This window comes from Malania oleifera, chromosome 5, assembly GCF_029873635.1.
Source record: "Malania oleifera isolate guangnan ecotype guangnan chromosome 5, ASM2987363v1, whole genome shotgun sequence".
In the NCBI taxonomy this organism is placed as follows: domain Eukaryota; kingdom Viridiplantae; phylum Streptophyta; class Magnoliopsida; order Santalales; family Ximeniaceae; genus Malania; species Malania oleifera.
The window spans coordinates 24,729,729-24,750,912 of record NC_080421.1 but is presented as its reverse complement, the minus strand read 5'-3'; the positions used below and the strand labels follow the sequence as shown (position 1 = coordinate 24,750,912).

Below are 21,184 nucleotides of genomic sequence, written 5' to 3'. Positions count from 1 at the left end.
CAATTTTGTTATTTGGACCTGATGAACTTTTCCCAAAAAGCACTAATTAAGCTCTAATAAAAATCCATAAGATGTCACAAAAAATGAGTAAATCGTAATTCTAAAGTATCATTACCAAATTTTGAACAATTGAATGAATGACTTATGGCTATGTTAAACAAGATGAAATACAGAACACCCTTTCCAATAATAGATTTTCGCTGCTGAATATTGAACAATATGAGTTCCATTGCTATCATGGACATGACACTACTCATACCATAGGTGCGCTCCAAGACCTCCATATAATTAAGAGCCCTAAAAAGATGCAAATCCCATGAGTGTTCCTCTCCCTTTGAATTAAAGAATGAAAAAATAGATTAATTATGCAAAGAGGACAGTGTAATACAGACAACCTAAAGAAGCACAAAAGCGAAGAACCTGTCGCTCAAATGTCTTAAAAAAACTGAATCCAGTACCCCATTATTCAAAATCAATTTAGAATAAGGAATAAAAAGAGCATATAAAAAATCATAATTCAATAACCGAGAAAATTCATGCAATGTACACGAACGGAGTAACACGCATGAATGATACTTGCACGTTGAGGATTGTTGCAAAACTGAAGTAAATTGAAGTTTCAATAAAGAAAATACAACACTTACCTTGTGTTTGGGAGCTTGGATTTAAAGCTTATATTTGGATTTATAGGGATTTGGACAAAATACATCACAAAAAAATATTATTTTGTCCAAATCCTTACAAACCCAAATCCAAAGTTCAAAATCAAAACTCTCAAACACAACCTTAGAGTTATAGAAGGAGAAGAGAAAAAAAAAAGAAAAAAGAAGGGATTAGAGGGAGGCTGTCCCCTGGGGCTTTTGTACTAGTAAGGTCTGCCGGCTTTATATATTAATGAGCATGCAGAACAAAAATACCCTCCATTCATCAGTCACCACCTAACTACTAAAATAATGTATTCTCTTCTAACATTCTCCCTATACAGGTATCACCTAACCCCAACTTGTCACAACAATTAGACAAGGGGTGTTCAAATAAAGCTTTCTTGAAATATCCTAATCCCTAACCGAACCACAAATTTCACATAGGAAGTCCTTAGACCTTCCACGCAGCATCCCTAAAAAATGAGGGTCAACCTCAATGTGATTTGTCCTCTCATGAAAGGATTGCTAGCAATGTAAATGGTAGCTTGATTATCACAAAACATATATATGGGCTTTGTTACCAAGAATACCACCTTTGAAATAAAAGACTTCAACCACAAAATCTCACTAACAATATGGGCCATAGCTCAGTATTCTGCTTTAACATTAGATTTTACTACAATAGTTTGTTTCTAGTTAAAACAGGTAAAGCAACTTGCTTCTGATCAAGAACAAAGATCTGTGTTAGTTGTAAAAGATGTGAATTTGCCCGTTCAATAGACTTCCTAAGTGTTCAAGTTTGTTTACGGCATGAAACAAGTTATAGCATGGGTCTAGCTTATTGATACATTCAAAAAAACTCTACTTGAATTAGTTTGAATTTTTACCAACAAAAACAAGGGTACGCCCACAAATGTACAATGTCCAGTAGAAGACCTTCAATCTTCCAAAAAGCCAACCCAAATCTCATGATCTCACGGTTTCTACTATATTTATATATCAAGCCTCTTCCGGGATAGCTCTTGAGATATCACAGCATCCTACAAACAACATCCCACTGTGGCAGCTTGACATTTTTGATAAATTGATTCACTCCCTCACAACAAATGATATGTCAAGTCTAGTGATGTCAAGTAGATCAATTTGCTAACCAATTACCTATATTGACATATATTTTCAGAGTATAGTCCAGCATCCCTAGACAACTTCATTTCTGGATGCATAGGAGTATCAACTGTTTAGTTCCTGACATACAAGTCTCACTTAGAAAGTCCAAGGTATATTTTGAGCGAGGTAGGTTCAACTGTTCCTTACACTGTCCAATCCCAATGCCAAGAAAGTTAACAGAGTACTCAAGTCCTTGATTTCAAATTTTTCTTGAAACCACTGCTTGACATTTGCAATCTCACTTTGATCATTGCTAGTGATGATGATATCCAAATGCATACCAGCATACCAAATTTCTCAAGCAAGGCTTTAAGAGATTACTTACAACCACAAGCAACCTACAAGTGTTATCACTCTTCTCTCCCCCCCCCCCCCGGGGGCTGCATGGTGCCCCATGTAGAGTTCTTCCTGCAAATCCTTATTCAAGAAGGTATTCTCCACATGTAAAGCCCAATCAAGATAACAAACCGACAAGATCGATACACGAACATGACTTAGTCACATAGAAACAGGAGAGAGGGTAAAAATAAGCATTACCACGAGTTTGGGTGTACCTTTTGGCAATCAATCGATCCTCAGGCAATTTGATGGAGCCAGAAGATAATTGGTGTTGTAGATAGAATTGATACCTAACCAACTCCTTACCAATAGAAGATCCATCCAGTCCCATGTCCCTAATGTGGTCAATGCATCCATTTCTACATCTATTGCCTGTTTTTCTCCATGGTTAGCAAGCGCTTCATCATGCAAGGAAGGGATAAAAATAAAGGAAATACACAAAACAAAAGAGCAGTAATACAAAGATGAAGAACTAGACATAAAGAGCAATAGGATAAGCAATTAAGGACTGTGCAATACAAGTTTGAGTAGCTTTCCTCTAAGCAATTGGTGAATGCCTAGTCACAAGCTAGAAGATGAGACAGCAAAGAGCAGATGAGACAGTGGTGATAGTAATGTCTTTGCATGATTTCCATCATTCATAAACCCTCAATCATTTCTCTAATTTAGTAACCAATGGATTGAGAAGAGGAGTGGAATTTTTCTCTGATTAATGCGAGAAAAGACCAAAGACTATAAATAAGGGGTAGAACTTGTCCCGACCAGTACATGAAACACGAACAAAACCCGTGCACCTAAAGACATGAGGCACAACAAAGAACATGTATCTTGCTGGGTACAAGAGAGGAGCATTTGTCCCGCTAGAATCTAGAGGTGATGCAGTACCATAGTCCAGCAGCTTAAATTCTAAATTCCAACCCCCTAACCTAATGCATAAGTGCCTTTTATAGGCCTACAATGCTTGGTGTGAAAGAAAACTAAATTAATACCTAACAAACTGAAAATAACATTTTCCTAAATAATGATATGCTAGGATCTTGCTACCTAAATAATAACATCCTGGAATATTGAAGATATGACCCTAATAACATTAAACTAAATAACGAAAATACAATAATAATAATAATAATAATAATAATAAGGAAATTAAAATAGATCTTGTTCACATGGTGCATCATTTTTCCCCAATTACAAAATTTCAACCTTGAATTTTAAAATTTTGAAAGATGAAAAATTCAGATTGCGGCTTTGCTTGAGGGAGGCCAATGTAATGTACCAACTTCAAATTGAAATGGCATTTTAAGAGTGAGGAGGCTTAGAAGTACACCTGGGAAATTTATTTGGGATGATGATAGCAGCTAGTTGAGGATTGGACTCCAATTTTGAGGCATCCATTATTTCTTCCAATGACCCTCCAATCTTAATAGTAGCTACCTTAACTATCTAAACAAGTTGATGCTCAGGCTGCCGATCCAATGGTTCTACAATCCCAATAGGAGCATTCTCAACTACCTCTTCTTTTTGGACCAAGTCTCCCTAAATGGGCTGAAATGAAGTCGTCTCTTTTAATTTGCAAGGGTTAGGATCAAATGCACTAAGGATGTGAAGTATAGAATCAAACCCTGTTAAAGATGAATTCACTCAAAGTTGGGTATAGAAGAAAACTTCCACAATTTTATGAAAGACAAATTCCTCAAGTTAGTGCAAATAGAAAGAATAACTATTAGTCTACACTTGGAAAAGGTGTGGGTAGGAGGTTTTGTTCAATTGGAGGAGAAATCTCAATTACGCAACCAATGGATAAGGATTACCTTATCAGCCGCAAGATGGGTTGGTGAATGTTTGCCATTGCTATTATCAAAGTACGACAAGGTCACGTGCTACTAGAAATTTGGAAAAATTCAAACTGCATCTGCGTGGCAATTAAATCAAATAATGATGGTTCTTTTCTAGGGTTGGGTCTATGATCAAATGGCAAGGGTCAATCGATCTTCATTATTGACAGTATTTTAAGAGAAAAATGGCGTAGATTTCTGAGTTACAAGAGCTTGTAGGGTAGGAGGAGATGAGAAAAATCGGTGCTCAATCTTAGGGGAATCAAGGTCACTAGAGTTGGAGAGAGGTTCTTTCTTGTACATTAGAAACAACAAAGAGCTTTGGATGGTGTAGTGGAAGTTACCGGCAAGTTTTGGAACGGCCTCAGTCGATGGCTCAGAAGGGTCATGGGAAGCTGAGTTTGCACAAGGAATGGGACGAATGTCTGCTAAGCAAAAAGAGGGGTGGGCCTCGAATGGGTTGGGCCAGGGATCATCAACGTCACAACTAGTTAGGCCAAAGGGCTTGCTAGGGGAATGTAGCCTACTTGCAAAATGATTTTAGAAATATAGACCAAATTGTCGAAGGGCTTTCTAGGGAATTCTTATGGGCCTATAGGCTTTCTAACACACTAGGGGATTGTTTGAGCTGCAATGGGCAGCCTCTTCTTCTCAAGCCCATGGCCATCCAACTTTGGGGACTCACAGTACTTTGGAAGAGGACATACAACTGAACCCTCCTAAAACACAATTCTTCCTTCAGAAAATTGGAAGCATGGAATAGGATTGTACAATGGTGGGTGCTGAAATGATTCATCACAGCAGAATCAGTGATGCTCAAAGTGAACAAGGATTGAGAAACAGCATTGCAGAACCCCTTCTTCGACTCGGGTGGTCAATGGCAAATAGTTACATGAGCGTGTCTCCAGAAGTCGAGAGACAGGGGAAGGAAGCACTGAATAGTGTTGAGCTTACCGCAAAGGATTCTAACAATGATGGCTGTCAAGAGGCCCACACAGTAGATAATGGAATGGTTTTTCACAATTGGGAACCAAGACGGGACGAGTCATCCTCCATTTGCTGAAAAATCAACAAAGTCGAAGGTTTACACACATTGGAGGCATAAAAGTAAGGATAAAGGGGTTGGTACCACTGAGGGGAGTTCTAGGGCTGTTAAGAGGCCAATTAAATTCCTGAAATGCAGTGATGGCAGCTTTTACATTGAGGACTTAGATGGGGCAAAAATAGATCTAAAAAAGAAGGTTAGTGAGGAAACCTCTATTGAGAAGAAGAAATGGGGAGATACATCATGCGAGTAGGGTGATTTGGATAGTGATTGAGTATGATGGTGGGCTACTAATAGATGAGGTTTATGAACAAAGAGACTTTGGATCAAATTATTCAAATTTTATGGGTGTGCCCTTCCTTGCCATCTTCATAGCTAGAGGATGACTTAAGAGGGCGATCTTGGTTTGGAAATGATAAAGAAAATAGGTGGAAAGACAAGATTGAGCATGATGAAATTGGTTTTTATCCCTCTTTTATGTCTCATTTTCAATGCGTGATGGATAAGAAGGGTATGCAGTTTGTTTATTTGGAGGGAAAGGAAGTCCATTTGGATGACAGCAATCTCAGGGTAGGAAGGGACAACAGGAACTGGCTAATTTATGCTGCTTTATCAACTGCAATAGGAAAGGTTTTAATAGAGGTTTTCTTAGTTAGCATTTTGATTGAGGGGCGAGCAACTATGGTGTTGTTTTTGTTTGCATTTTTTTTAGGGGTGGGTGTTTTGGGTTGTCTTTTCTTTGCTTTAATTTTATTTTTTATCCTCTCATGCTTGTACTATTTTTTCTCTTAATATATCTTCTTTTATTACCAAAAAAAAAAAAATACTGTCCACTGCAGAGGTAGGTAGCCTCCATTTATTTTTCTCGTTTTGTCAGTTCGAGCCAATTTCGGTGAGAGAGATTGTTTTGATACAAAAACCAATTTAGTTTTATTTAGTCAGACCGAGTTGAACTCATTCGATACTAATACAATATCAAAATGAAAATTACGGCTGCTTCTTCAATGGTTGACCTAGGCTGGCTCCGTCTCCACTCCTACTGGTGATGCTCTATCATGATGCTTGAAGAAACCATATATAGATGTGAGGTTACAACAGGTGGTGGTGAGCGAAGTTGGCTCCATAAGCAAGATCTGTTGCGACAAATTTCTCATGATGGTGGTAGCTTTGATGAAGGAGATCAAGCAGATCAAGATGTCAGCAATACTACATTGGATGAACACGAGAACCTGCATTCCAGCAACAGCAATGATGGTGTGGCTCGTATTCAAAAGGCAGGATGTTCCAAATATGGAAGATTTGAAGATTTATAATGCTGTCAGTGAGAAACTCAATGACAACGACAACAAACTTGAGGCGACAAAGACATCAGGGATCACACTGACATTTGGGAAGCAGCTGTAGCTACACGGCAAGGAAGAGGATGAAGCCATTTTATGGCAATTTGAAGTGATCAGACAGAGGCTGCAATATATATATTGGCATCCCCAGGCCACAAGGCTTCCTGCCTTTTGAGAATAGGGGGAGGGTTGTCACAGTATATGCAGCCTTACCCCTACTTTTCTGAAGGGAGGCTATTTTCTTGGACTCGAATCCACGACCAACCAGTCACAAAGGAGCATGGTCTTAAATTTCCACGAAACTGTCGAAATTTCCGATTTCCGTCACCTTCGAAATCGAAATGGCAGTCGATTTCCGTCTTGCATAATTTCTGTCGAAATCTTAACGAATCATCCAAAATTTATCAAAACCTCAAAATTTTAGCGAAATTTGTCGAAATTTATCGAAACCTTGAGAGTGAAGTGAAATTTCTCTTTTAATTTATTTTATTGAAACAAAAGGTTATCACAAGTGCTTTTGAAATTATATGAAAAAAAAAAAACTTATAGTAATATTTTATTTTACCATTCATGTCTAAATTATCAATATTTAAATGATTTATGAATTTCATTTGCATTAACTGAATATGTTTAATGTACATTATCTTACAAACATGTTTGATACACATACTATTTGACAACTTTTTCACCTCATACAAAACATAGATGTATTTAATTTGTAATATATTAGCCTTAAAACTTATATTTTTATGTTTGTTAACCATTTCTAAAGTTTCACAAAGAATTCCATGCTTTACTACTAGTTTCCGTTATTTTTTCAAATCGAAATCGACATCGAAATCGAAATTTCCGTCAAAATTTCCATACTTTTGGAACTTCGAAATTTGAGTCGAAATCGAAATTTAAGACCTTGCAAAGGAGCAACTTTACCATTGATCCAAGGTCCGCCCTCATATATATATATATGTATCTATGTCTGCAGACAGAAGTGGTGGATGGATTGTGGTAGTTGATGTTGAATGGTGGAGGTGATTTAAGTTGAAATCGCAAACCTTGCAAGTTCTGAGTTAAAACTCAGACAGCCCTGCAAAAGCGGTGGTGATTTAAGTAAAAATCACAAACCCTGTCTAATAACACCAACAACTAAGTCAAACTGGAGTCTACTTTGCTACCACTTGATGCAAGATCAATGTCCAGCAACTTAAATTCAAAATTTCAATGCCCCAAAAAACCTAACACATTAGGGCCTTTTATAAGGTTAGATTAGAATGCTTGGAGGGAAAGGGAAACTAAGTTAAAAATTAACTAAACAAAAAATTCCAGTTGCCTAAGTAATAGTACACCCTGGAAATGGAATATTGCAACTAAGATCATAATATCATAGAATCTTGAAGACAAAACAAACAAAAATATGATGAAAATTAGGAAATTAAAACAGATATTGTTTGCATGTTGCATCAAGAAGAGAGCATCAGTCCAAAAAGTTCTAAGAACATGCACATGAAAGTGCAGAGACCATCAAGTAAATGTCTATTTTTCCATTCAAATACTCCATTCTGTTGAGGGAAAAGTTCACATAATGATAAATGATCCATTTAGTAAAGCTCATTTTGAACAAATTAAAGTGCATTATCACATTGAAAATTTTGAAATCAATGCCAAACTAAATTTTTATTTCCCAGTGGAATCAACAAGCTCAAGCATGAACAGTTACTTGGTGAGCTAGCAGCATTTTTTGTGAGTCACTCTGCGCATGGGCCACATATGTACATCAGCTGGATGTGTGTAGTGCTTGAGTGAATAAATTAAGAAATTCAGACCTGTCTTTTGGGAAAAATCATTCACAGAGGATATGAAATATTGGTAATTATCCAAATTCTTGCCTCTTTAAGGACCCCAAATATCTGAGTTAACAAGGGAAAGCAATAAATTACTATGATACTTGAGTCTGGATAGAAAAAGAAAAGATTGTTCTACTCTTCATGAGATGCAGTAGAAGATGTACTTAAAACTCCCAACTGGGCACACTCAGAAGTGCCAAAAGTAGAATCACTGTCAGCAAACAACTCATTAGCCCAAGTCAATTTTCTATGGAGATTCCAAACAGTGATCAACGATATAATTTTCCTTGTCAAAATGTGTGCAAATGCAAGAATTGCACAATGAACTCCTTGTCCAACTCCTAATACACTACATCTGCCTCAACTGCAATCCCAACCTCGGCCTTGTTCAGTTGTTCTCCAACACATCTCTAAGCACAGCTAGACACAATGCAACCATGGCAGAATAACAAGAAAAAGCTTGAGAGGAGAACTAAGCATCATCTTTGATGATTTGTTGGCTTTTACCATATGCTTATTCATGGATAATATGGATTCACAGACAAGAATCTGATCATGGAAGGGTTGAAGCTCAGGACTCAACCCAGACCCAGAGAAAAACTTGACAACCTAGAACTTTGGTCATTGCCTCTTAATCATCTCAACATCAGAACTAAGTGATCGGTAGATAATGAGTTCCTCCACTCCAGCATAACCTTAAGAGTGCTATTACACTCACTCATTGACCTTGGTGACATTTGAAAAACTTCTCACAAAGGTAAAAAACATTTATCTTATAAGAAGCTTTCACAAAGATGATCCTACCCGGCTTTTGTTGTTCAAAGAAGCATCATGTTCGTAGCAATTCATAGCCCCATGCTATTACACAGCCACGCAAGCAATATGTTATTCTCTTCCATTCAATCTTCATAATCCCTAGAATCTGGAGATGGAGGAGAATGTGGCAGATAGATGGACTTCCATTTTGTGTTAATGTGCACTCGCAAAAGACTACAACAAGTAGTTGGAGGATCCAACCAATTTGATGGTTGTGATTTGCAGGTTATCAGTATCAGCAGAAGCTTTATTTGTCAAGGTCATTAGCACCACCACCTCCAATGCACCACAATCAGCACACACCAACACGAGGAATGAACAACACAGCAACAATACACAGTCGGGCAGCACACACTAGCACAAAACAAATTTTAGAACTTCAGAGGTCCAAAACTTCAAGAGGCAGCTACGACCACATAACAAAAGTTATAGTGTCCTGGGAGGAATCATAAACCCAATATTTGGTATGCTAGAAAGGTATGGTATTGAAGACGGATGGAATGAAAAATTTATGGTATGCAAAATTATAAAGATCAATTTCACTCCATTCTTACATACCAAACAAATTTTTGATCAAGTATACTCATTAAACAACCTGGCAACAGCTAAAATTATATATAGGCATGACCAGGAGTAATGTACAATCACAACATCATAACAGTATCATCACTCTGCAAACCAATCTGAGGAAGCATCAAAATGGAAACAGCACTCTGTAAAAAAAAGAGTACATGACTTCCTTTACATCAGCAAACTACCATGTGCCACACAACACCCACAAGAGTTGCTCATGGTTGAGAAGAGAAGGAAACGAAACTGTAAACAACCCTCAAACCAGAAAAGATGTCACCATTTTAAGAGTTGACAAGGGAGCAAATTGAAGAAAGGAAGAGAAGTTGCTGCAACTAAGTTTGATTAATCTATGTTAGAGAAGTTTAGCACTTTGATACCATATTGCAAATCTGAAATAAATTGAAATTTCAATGAAGAAAACAGAGCTCTTAGGATTAGAGAGGGGGAGTATTTTTTATCAGCAAAGAAAGATTATTTAAGGACATCATGGGGATGTCACCCTAATACAATAAAAGTACAACAATGTAAGTACAATGGAGATCCCCTCACTGTAGGGTGTCAAGCAAATCAAGGATTAAACTAATATCTCTTGCAACCAACCTACCATGCCAATCAGCTACCATAGTTGCCCAACTATCCAACAATCCTTGACAACATGCAGGGGTGAAAGCAAGGGAGATGAGGGAAAGAGCCTTCTTTCCTTACCAGAAATGATACCTTTCCAAGCCCATAGCTCACCCTTCACAATACCGGCAGTGACCCACTTCTGCTTGATCAGGGAAAAGGCCCAAGTTCGAAAAACTTCTAGTCCAGGAGCAGTGCAAAAGAATGTGCTCAACTGATTCAGCCTAATTTAGACATAAGTAGAACCTTTTAATGAGAGGCAATCCCTTTTTTTCGAAGGTTGTCAATGCCTACAAAATTTCCCTCAGAGTAGCCTCGTATGTGAAGAAAGCAACCTTTGTGGAGGCTGCAGTTTTCCAAATGAGTTTCTAAGGGAATTTGCTGTTGTTTCCTGTTGGAGAGTTGAGGATGGTAGGATCTCACCATAAATTTCTCATTTTATCCTAGGTCCCCTTAGACTCATTGATTGTGTTCAGCACAAGGTTTTAGAAAGGCTGCTAAGGAATTCTGTCAAATTATCAAATTCCCAAGGCATTCCTAATCAGGGGAATATCCCATAACATCCCATGATCAGTTAGCTCAAAGTGCTACCAAATAAAGGCATCTTTGTCACAGGTCAGCCTGAAGATAGAAGGGTATTTTTGGCTAAATAGGAACTTGCAACTCTAGATATCATGCCAAAAGAAAACATTATCCCTGTTCACCACTTGAAAATAAATAAGAAGAATTTATCCCATGCTCCAATGAATTTCCAAAACACCAACACCAAGAGCTCCACTCATCTCTTTAGAGGCCCAACCATTATGATGAAGACCATATTTAGTGGCAATGACTTTCCTCCAGAGATGGATCCTATCCCTTGCAAATCTCCCGAGCCACTTTCTCAAGAGGGCCTTGTTGAAAGTGAAAAGAGATTTTAAACCTAACCCTCCTTTCTCACATAGGTTGCTTAACCACCCCCATTTGACAAGATGATATGTAAAATCCTCACCTGTGTAACTGTGTTCCCCCATAGAAATCACTTTTGAATACCTTCCAACCTCCTAGCTACTAAAATAGGGATGAGGAAAAGAAACGTAAAATAAACCAGGAGGTTGGATAAAATGCTTTTAATCAATATGAGTATTCCTCCTTTGGACAGGCAGTTCCTTTTCCAATGAAGAAGTTTTCTTTCAAATCTTTCAACCATGGGGTCCCAAACCCCCTTATCTTTAAATGGCTCCCAGAGAAACATCGAGATAGGTAATAGGAAAAGCCCCCAGCTTACACGTTAACAGGCCTGCAAGTAGAGGCCTACATTCGCAAGTCCCTGCTCACTCTAGTCCAAGTTCACTTTCAGGCCTGAAACTGCTTCGAACCTTAGGAGAACACACATGAGATTGAGGATTTGCTCAGGATCATCCTCACAAAAACAATTATAGTGTCATCTGCAAAAGAGAGATGGGAGACAACCAGATTTGTACTGTTCTTCCAAATATAAAGCCCCTTTCGTAGGTGTCCTACGTTGGCTTTATTTATCTTAAGGCTCAGCACTTCCATAACCATGAGCAATAAGGGTTTGAGGGGATCCCCTTGCCTCAAACCTCGGGATGAACGAAAAAAGTTCATAGGGCAGCCATTGATGAACACTAAGAGTGAGAGGGTAGAAATACATTGATAGATCCAGCTGCACGAGAGTTCCTCAAAACGCATTCTTCTCACAATATACAACAAAAATGTCAATTCACATGGACAATTGCCTTCTCCATGGTTTTCTTTTCCTTAATATAGGCATCCACAACTTCATTCACAATCAGGGCAGCATCCATGATCTGCCTGCCTGCTACAAAGGCATGCTTGTGCGTCCCAATAACTTCCCAAATATCATTCTTAAGCCTCGGTGCGAAGACTTCGGAAAGGAGCTTATAAAAGCTACCAACCAGGCAAATTGGGCGCAAATCTTTGATGTTGCAAGCCCCCATTTTCTTGGGAATCAAGGAGACGAAGGTTGAGTTGACACCAGTCACAAATTTGCTTTTTCTGTGAAAATTTCCTAAAACACAGATTATATCCTGCTTAAGAAGACTCCAGTTCCTATTGGGAAAAAAAAAATGGTACCAGAGTGAAGCCTTGGGAACCAGGAGCTTTATCTATATTGCAGCCCTTGAGAGCTTGAACAATTTCCTCTTCCTCGAAGGCCCTTTTGAGCTAGAGCACTTCAATTCTTGTCAACAACTAGAATCTCCCTCTCCACTTCAATTCTTGTCAACATGTTGAACATTCAGTTAGCATTAGCAGTTCAGTGGAAAAAACTACTATTCTTCTCCCCTCCTTCAACCAAAGAGCCCTAGCTTTTTGCCTCCAAGCAATTTCTTCCATGTTGATGACTTTAGCAAGTTCTTTAAGTGTAAGTCTTCTAGACCTACACTCGACATTAAGGCCTCTAAGCTCTTCTTCGTCCAGCTCCTTTATGCCATTGAGGATCGCATTCATTTTTTGAGCTAATGTTGTTGAAACTATTCTCATTCCAGCCAGTTTCTCTATTAGATCCTTCAATTTCAAGGCAACCACAAAGCTTTCCTTCCCTTTAAAATGTATATCAATCCACCATTGCTTGACCCATTCATCAAATGTAGACTTGGCAAAGCGGAACGGGTCGGATAATCCATAGCAAATTAGGCAAATTATCAGGTAAGGATATTACAATCCGTATCCAACTCATTTAAAGTTACGGATTTATAGCGGTTTGCATCGGATAATCCGAGACAGATGGCAGATAAACCATCATACTCATCCCTAATATAATTTTACCATATGATGAACAATTGATTTTGTAACATAGTAACTTAAGATATTTTTAAAATTATAATTTGGTAATTGTTAAACAATTAATAACTAATCACAAAATTATAAATTTTTATTTTTCAAAACAAGAATTTGGAGGCTTTTATTTTGATCGCGAGAAAATTGAGTATCTAGGCTTGAGTTTGAATGTGGGAATGGGACAGACCCAAAGATGCATACCATACAAGAGTTGGGAGTGCGGGACTCCTTAGCCAATAGAGCTTATACTAATTGAATTGATGCCCAATAAGTATAGGTATGTGGTATTATCAAAGAATTTAAACATAAATTGTTAGCGGATAAGCGGATATCCATCAGATAAAATCCTAAATCCACCAACTAACTCATTTAGAGGCAGATAAAAAAATTTTAAACCATAATCAACTCATTTAAGGTGTGGATCAGTTATTAGTCAATTTAAGCAAGTTGGATTTAGTTCGGATTAATGGACTTTTATCCATTTTGTCAAATCCGTCATCTTAAGCTGCATATTTCAAAATAGAATAGAGCTAGCCGCCCACTTAAAAGGATGGGAAGTGATCCAAAATGGGTCGCGGAAGCAATACTGGGAAACTTTATGGAAATGTACTTCCTTGTCGGTGAAAATTAAGAATTTGTCAACCCTTGAGAATGAAGAAGCCTCTCTAGAGCTTGACCACATAAAAGGGCCTCCAATGAGGGGAATGTTAATAAAGGGACAACCATTGATGAAGTCATGGGACTCCTCCACCCTGTTTGTCTTTGAGGTTCTCCTGCTCCTTTCACGTGGATATAAAAAAACCAAGTTGGTATCTCCCCCAATGACCCAAGGGGCATCCCATTTGCCTCTTAAGGAAAAACCTTGATCCTACAACTCAAGGAAAACATTTTCAGTAGGTTCCTTGCCCTAACAGAGATCAACAGTGTAAGATGAAGGTTTGCAGCCTTCTAGAAAGGTTCGACTTGAAGGGCTCGAGTCTTAAGAGAAAAATCACTAGCATTATAGCTGAGCTGGGAATAAAAGTGATCCCTAAACAGAAATCATACTACAAAACTTTGTCAAAGATGAAGGAGCCCTCAATTCACTCATGCTAGTTAAAAAACCAAGTCACTCCCTATCTCAAAGTAATAGTAGTACTGATGACTCCTTCAGAGATTGAGTGCCCCTATCCTTATTGCGGTTGTATCAACCTCATTCTCAAGAAGTTGCAAAAGATGGGGCTGGGGAAGGTGAGTGAAGACATGTGATCCTTCGTGTGTGTCATTCAGCAAGAACGCAAGCATATGAAGGCACCAAATGATCTTGTTTTTGAATCTTTTGGACCAGGCCCTTTTAGGCCCAAGTTATTTGCTCGTGTTAAGGAAATAGGGGCAAGCCTTTGTTTGGGGCCCTCCAACTTCAGCACTAGTAACTTTCTATTTGGACTCCCTCCTTCTCAGCCCTTTCCCCCCATCCTCCGATGCAACTCAATTCTTTCCTTTTTCTTCTTCTGAAGGCCCAACCTGTGTCAAGGAAACTTTAATCTTCTATGGAATTCCTAGGTCACAAAAGACTCATCTCGAGCAAGCTGATGACGTTGGTGGGCAATCGAACGAGGTGTCATTGAAGTCCTTGGGTGATAAGGAGTGCTCAGAGGGAAAGCCCAAGTCAGCAGTGCCCTAGAGTTTTCATACAGCTCAAGGTATGCCCTCTTTATACATTAATACTAATAGAACATAGGAAACAAAAGTAAACCCCCCCCCCCCCCCCCAACTTGGGCCACCTAATTACTAAAATGGCATTCTCTTCTAATATGGGTAAACAATACACTAGTCATATCCTCATTAATCTGAGCAATAACAAGAAACTATTTGAAAGTATTAGCAATTCAATATGAAAGGGAAGACTGTTAATAACAAGATACAAGAATCTTATCCACATAAGGAGGCACGCAATGGCATACCAAGAGATAGTAACGAGATTAGATTTGGTAAAAAAATTATGTCTTTCATGTTGTAGACCTTTTTTCATATATTATTTGCAATTTGATGAGCCATTGAGTTATTATTTTGGGATGAGACATAAAATTTTTGTACTAAAAATTACAAGTCTTAAATTCTATTTATTAAAATATAATTATGATCATATATACTAAATAGTCTTCAATATAATTACAACATTAATTTTTATATTTGTGTGCTAACAACAACAACAAACCAAGCTATAAGTTCCACCAGGTGGGGTCGCCTACATGAATCATTTTCAACCAATTTACATAATCATGGGCAATTTCCTCCAAAGCATTCAAAGCTACTAAATCCTTACTATCTCATTCCAAGTTATTTTAGGTCTACCCTACCTGTTTTATTGGTCATCACAATAACTAGCTCACTCCTCCTCACTAGTGCACTATTTGATCTACATTGCAAGTGCCCAAACCACGTGAGTTGTCCCTTCCTATCTTATCTTCTTCAGGAGCTACACCTAACTTATTGCAACTATGTTTGTTCATTCCTTAATTTAGCTGTTAACATTATATCACTCATCCATCTTAGCATTTTCATCTCAACACTTTTACTTTTTGAATATGCTGTGTCTAGTCATCCAACATTTTGATCCATACAGCATAGTTGGTCTTACAGCCGTCCTATGGAACTTCCCTTTTAATTTTAAGAGTATTCTACAATCACACAGCATGCTTGAAACACTTCTCCACTTTACCCAAACTAATTTAACACTATGCATTACATCTTCTTCAATTTCTCCTTCAACTTGCATAATAGATCCAAGGCATCAAAAACTACTAGTGTTATTGATTTCTTGACCATCAGGTTTAACTTTTTCTCCAATATTCTTCCTATTATGACTAAAATTCCATTTCATATATTCTATTTTAATTCTTCTTATCCTAAAAATCTTTAGATTCTAAAGTTTCTCTACATAATTCTAACTCAAATTCTACACCACCCCTAGTTTCATCAATCAATACAATGACACATGCAAACAACATACACCATGGATACTCCTAGTAAGTTCATTCATCATAGAGCAAAAAGATAAGGCTCAAAGTAAATTCTTGATGTACACCTATTATAATCGAAAATTCCTCAGCCTCTCCACTTGTAGTCCTAACGCTAATCATTATTCCATTATACATATCCTTAATGACATCAGTATACCTATTACATATGCCCTTTTTTTTTTCTATAATCTGTCATAGAACTTCCCTAAGTACCCTATCATACACATTCTCTAAGTGAATAAACACCATATGCAAGCCCCTCTTCTTTTCCCTGAATTTTTCCATTAATCTTCTTAAAAGATATATAGCTTCTATAATAAGTCTCCTAGGCATAAAACCAAATTTATTTTCTAAGACACTCTATCCTAGTCAACTTATTGATTAAACACCAAAAAATATATATAATAAAAGTTATTGTATCCGAAAAAAGAAACAAATATATTACTATATACACACAAATGTATACATACATATATAAATGCATGCATACATACATACACATACATAAAAACATACACACACACACATACACATGGTTAAAAATAAAATAAAAGTATAAAACAAATACATTAAATGAGAAATTAGAAAAAAATTATAGAACAAACATACCATAAAAATTCAAAATATAACTTAATCAATGTTTCTAAAACCTAATCTTTGAAGAGAAAGTAGAAAGATAAACAATTTATTAAAATTTGCCTTTTAAATGTTGACTTTTCATTTGCATCCTTGTAATTTAAAATTATGGCAATGTCATTATAGTTCGTTTCAAAAGAATTTATTACAGTATTACTGTATTAATGATTAAGTAAACAATAAATTAAAGAAAATCAAAATTTTTAGTATTAAACATAAGAGAAAAGAGGAAAGACTATTTTAAAAATTTTTTGTAAGATGTCTTACTAAAATTCTTAACCTTAGTTCATACTTCATAGAAGATAAAAGGATTTAGAGGAACACAGTTACACCATCCAAGGTGATCGCAAAAGGCTTTAAATTCAAAATTTAGAAAGGATGTAGAGGGATTTTTGAAGGATGATAAGCTCCTCCTATTATGTTTCCTATTCTCAATAAGCATTTAAAGGAACCAAAAAAGAGGGAGCACTAATATAATATTAATAAAAATATTGAAAATTACAACCATAATTTAAAAAAATAAAAATTTGGGGTTATGGCTCCCTATTCCACTTCCCCACACGTGAGCAGATGGGAGAGGTGGTAGAGGATCTACCACTAGTGGGATAAACGAGAGACAGGAATCTTATCACATAAGAAGGCATTGTACAGGATACGATTCCAAATCAATTTAATAGGCAAAATTTGGCAATTAAAAAACCAAAAAAAAAAAAAAGGAATGTCAAGCCTGAGAAAACAGGAAATTATGAACTTGATGTATGCTCATGTGCAAAAAGCAACAAAGAAGTATAGACATAACATCAGTTTGAATACATACAGTTGACACAGTGATTCTCTTCAGTGACAGCTGAAATGGAGATCCTGTCATTATACGGATAGCTTCTACTAAAGCAGTATAATTATTCAGAGGCTCCCCCATTCCCTGCTCACAGATTTAATAGTCAGAAAGTAAACATAATTTTAGTTCCTTTAAAACTATAACACTTGACCGATATAGTATCATGAAAATCACAACACAAACTGCAAATTGAGAGTAGAAGCATAGAACCACAGACAAATCCACATAACCCCTCCCCTCCCCTCCCCCAGGGGAAAAAAACAAAAGAAAATATAAATATATACATGTAGAAATTTAAAACACAAACAACATCTATTTTTGCTTGAAAACATGGTTTGTGGTCATGCAAATAAATAATAATTGTACAAAGTTTTTTGAGGACCAAGGACTGTTGTGGCACTCTTCCAAGTTGAACATAGTTAGCATGAATAATAATATACTCCAGCCAAACTTATTGAGGAGCCAGAAAACTCTTGATAGGTTTCAAGCATTTGTGTTATTTTTTAGATAAAAGAAATTCAATAATGAAAGAGACGTAGTAGTCAAAGGCATGCTGAGGCACAACGGCACAAGGTGCAGCAAGGCAATGGCTTTTGTGCCTCATAGAGGTAAACTCAACCTGACATGCATGGGGTGCGAAGCGCCTTAAAAGCATGCCTCATTTATTTCTCACTTATGCTTGTTTTTCCTCTTTTAACCTACACCTTCTAAATGTCTATGACTGGAAAAAAAGAAAAAAAAAATAGAGGGAAAGAAAGAAAGAAAAAAACACTCACACAAAAGTGCTAGATTACATTTTGTATTATTTTGCAAATACATCTCTGGACTCTCAAGAATTCTCAATGAGTCACAATCGATTGAAGGCTAACCCAATATTTCTTCTTTTTCTCTTCTTCTATCGATTCACAATCAATTGAAAGCCAACCTAGCTCTCTTCTTCTTCTTCTTCTTCTTCTTCTTCCGAGAAGTCATTGAAAGTCAACCAGCTTTCACTTCTCTTAATCAGAGCAGTTGTGACCCCTTTTTGTATGTTGTTTTTAAATTTTTCTGCCTTTTTTTTTTGGGATTTCAGCTGCATTTTTTATCCTTGATCAGTCAGAAACATCTAGCCTCTTTTCTCCTTTTTTCACTTCGTCTCTTCCTCTTCTTCTTATCTGTTCTTCTAACCTGCACAACAAGCCTTTGACTGCCGTGAAAGAGAAGAAAAAAATACAAGTGTTGGACACATCCTATAGAAAAACTAAAAGACAATTACAGCGGGGTAGCCCTCCAATCGCCTTGCAAACCAAACAAAGAAATCCCCTAAAACACCCAAAAGCAGCTCTATCCCTTAACACACAGGAAGATGTCCCTTTTGTTTTGAAAATTCTCACATTCTTCCCCATCCACAATGTCCAAAAAAACAGCATGCAGAGCACAACTCCGCAAAATTCTACCTTTCTTGCTTTTCCTTAAACCTCAAAACTTTACAAACATGAAGTCATCTACAACTTGTGCAGCCACTCATGCCTCACAAAACAAGTAAAAGAGTGCTATCCAAAGGTGTCCAGCCACGTGCCAATGTGGACAAATATACTCATTCACCTCACAAGACTCCAAATGCATCATGCAAATATCTGGAGTGATCATCTTATTGGGTCTCCTCACCAGCTATGAGTCATCAATATTAGTCCTGTTAAAAAATGAAGTACAAGTAAATGGATTGATCTTTAGAAGGGATCTTAGCCTTCCAATTACATTTTCTCCAGAGGGAAAAATAAGAAGTCAAGACTTCGATACATGGATGGAAATCGATAAAATCGATAGAGAAGAGAAGAAACCAAAGTTATCCCCTAACCAAATATGTAAATCACACATTGAGTGGAGGGCAGAAGAATCCAAAACTCTCTACAACTTAGCTAGCTCATGGACCTCTCTTCTATTAAACAACAAGAAGTCCCACTAGGCGAGCAATTTCCTGCAACAAATTAAGGGCCTATTAAATCCTTACTTGCCAATTCCTTCCAAGTTACTTAAGGTCTACGGTCTTACCCTACCCTTCCACTGCCACTACTAGCACCTAGCTCATTTCTTTTCACTGGTGCATCATTTGGCCTAAGTTGCATATGCACAAATGACACCCCTCCCTTATCTTCTAGGTGCTATGCCTAACTTAACAAAAATATATTCATTCCTTAATTTATCTTTTAACATTATACCACTCATTCCACTTTAACATTCTCATTTCAACTATGAACCTCACGGAAATAGGATGTAGAGCTTAAACCCCACATACACAACCTTAGTCTTCCTTCCTAGGGTAGAGCCTCATATGTGACCCCATGACGAAAGAAATTACCTGGTTCGGGCCAGGAGCTTTATCCTTCACTACTGACCCCATCTATTTAACCTTATAGTGGGATTATTTGTTTTGATTATCTATTTGTTACACATCAGGGATTAGAGAGCAGTATTAATCCTGGAAGTACCACCAATGACTCCAGTTAAATAGGGCCTGTTAGCATTAATAAAACCCTTTAACCCATGTATTTGTTGCATAATTAATTAAACTTGCATTCATTCTAGGCATCTACACGACTTTAACAAGGTTTTATCAGTGTCCTAGAAAGTCCTATGGCCGGTATAATAATGATTCACACAAAATGTGAACACAAAGTCCAAGAGTATGTAGAAGGCCAGCAGCGCGTACACACAGAAACAGCTTAATCAAAGGAATGGACGTGGTACTACCAGCCCATATCAAAGTTGAACCAAGGGCAAACATGAAGAGAGTTGAGGTCTATCTAGTCAGGCTAGTCGGTGAAAAGGCACCTCGAGTTCTCTAAGCAATATGGACACATGGGTTTTCTTCTGCTCATTACAATGGCCTTGAATGTGATAAAAAGTTTTGGTGCAGTTTTGGAACCCAGATTATAGTTGTTTCACCTTCAGTGGGACAAATATGGCATGAACTTTAGAGGAGTACACTACTCTCCTACACTTGAGACTTGTCACACCCTTCAAAAAAGGGGATGGGGGGAGGAGGGGGGGGGGGGGGGGGGGAGCCCGGTGCACAAAGAAAAAGAATGTACAGGGCAATAGGAATCAAAGCTAGCAAGATAGATCACCATATCCCAGGAGAGGAAGATGTTAAGAGTCATCAGTTGAGAAAACTTGAAGGCCCTTGTGGAGGAGGAGGACAAAGAAGAAGCCATCATAAAGACCATGGCTTTATCTATCTATGGGCTTGTGATTTTCCAAAAAGCCCCCTTAGATACATTGATCGAGATGTGGTACATTATTCTGTTCAGGTACAAGCTGAGGGCAATCTAGTCCGAGGTATCTTGGCTAAAACCTTCTGAACCCTGAACCATTGCAGAACTATGGGAGAGAAAAGATTGAAGTGTTGTGCACCACTGCTCTATATGGTTCATGAGTCACCTACCATGACAAGACGAACACTTTCATGCTCCATAGTCCAAGATTCGTATTCCCTTGACAAAGTTTTTCAATGCCCAATGGGGGGAGCTTCCTGTCAAACCAAAGTGGGTCCACAAAATGCAGAATCTCACCACTAAAGGGATAGTGTGGAAGGCATCTTGGATAGGCTATTCACAGCTTTATCAATGTGGTAATTTCCTCCTGGTACCAGTTTTAGACCCTTGGGGTGGAATAGCCTATGCTCCACTCATGTTTAGAAGGC

General features: G+C 37.6%; 1 protein-coding gene across 2 annotated transcripts in view; it reads right to left on the bottom strand.

The window, feature by feature from the left end:
- LOC131154945 (uncharacterized) overlaps nt 1-21,184 on the bottom strand; it is a 38,325-nt gene that overhangs the window by 5,343 nt on the left and 11,798 nt on the right. For both annotated transcript variants that reach the window (XM_058107786.1, XM_058107787.1), the window contains one exon: nt 17,482-17,586. In XM_058107786.1, coding sequence (XP_057963769.1) covers nt 17,482-17,586 — 105 coding nt within the window. The remainder of the gene's footprint in view (nt 1-17,481; nt 17,587-21,184) is intronic.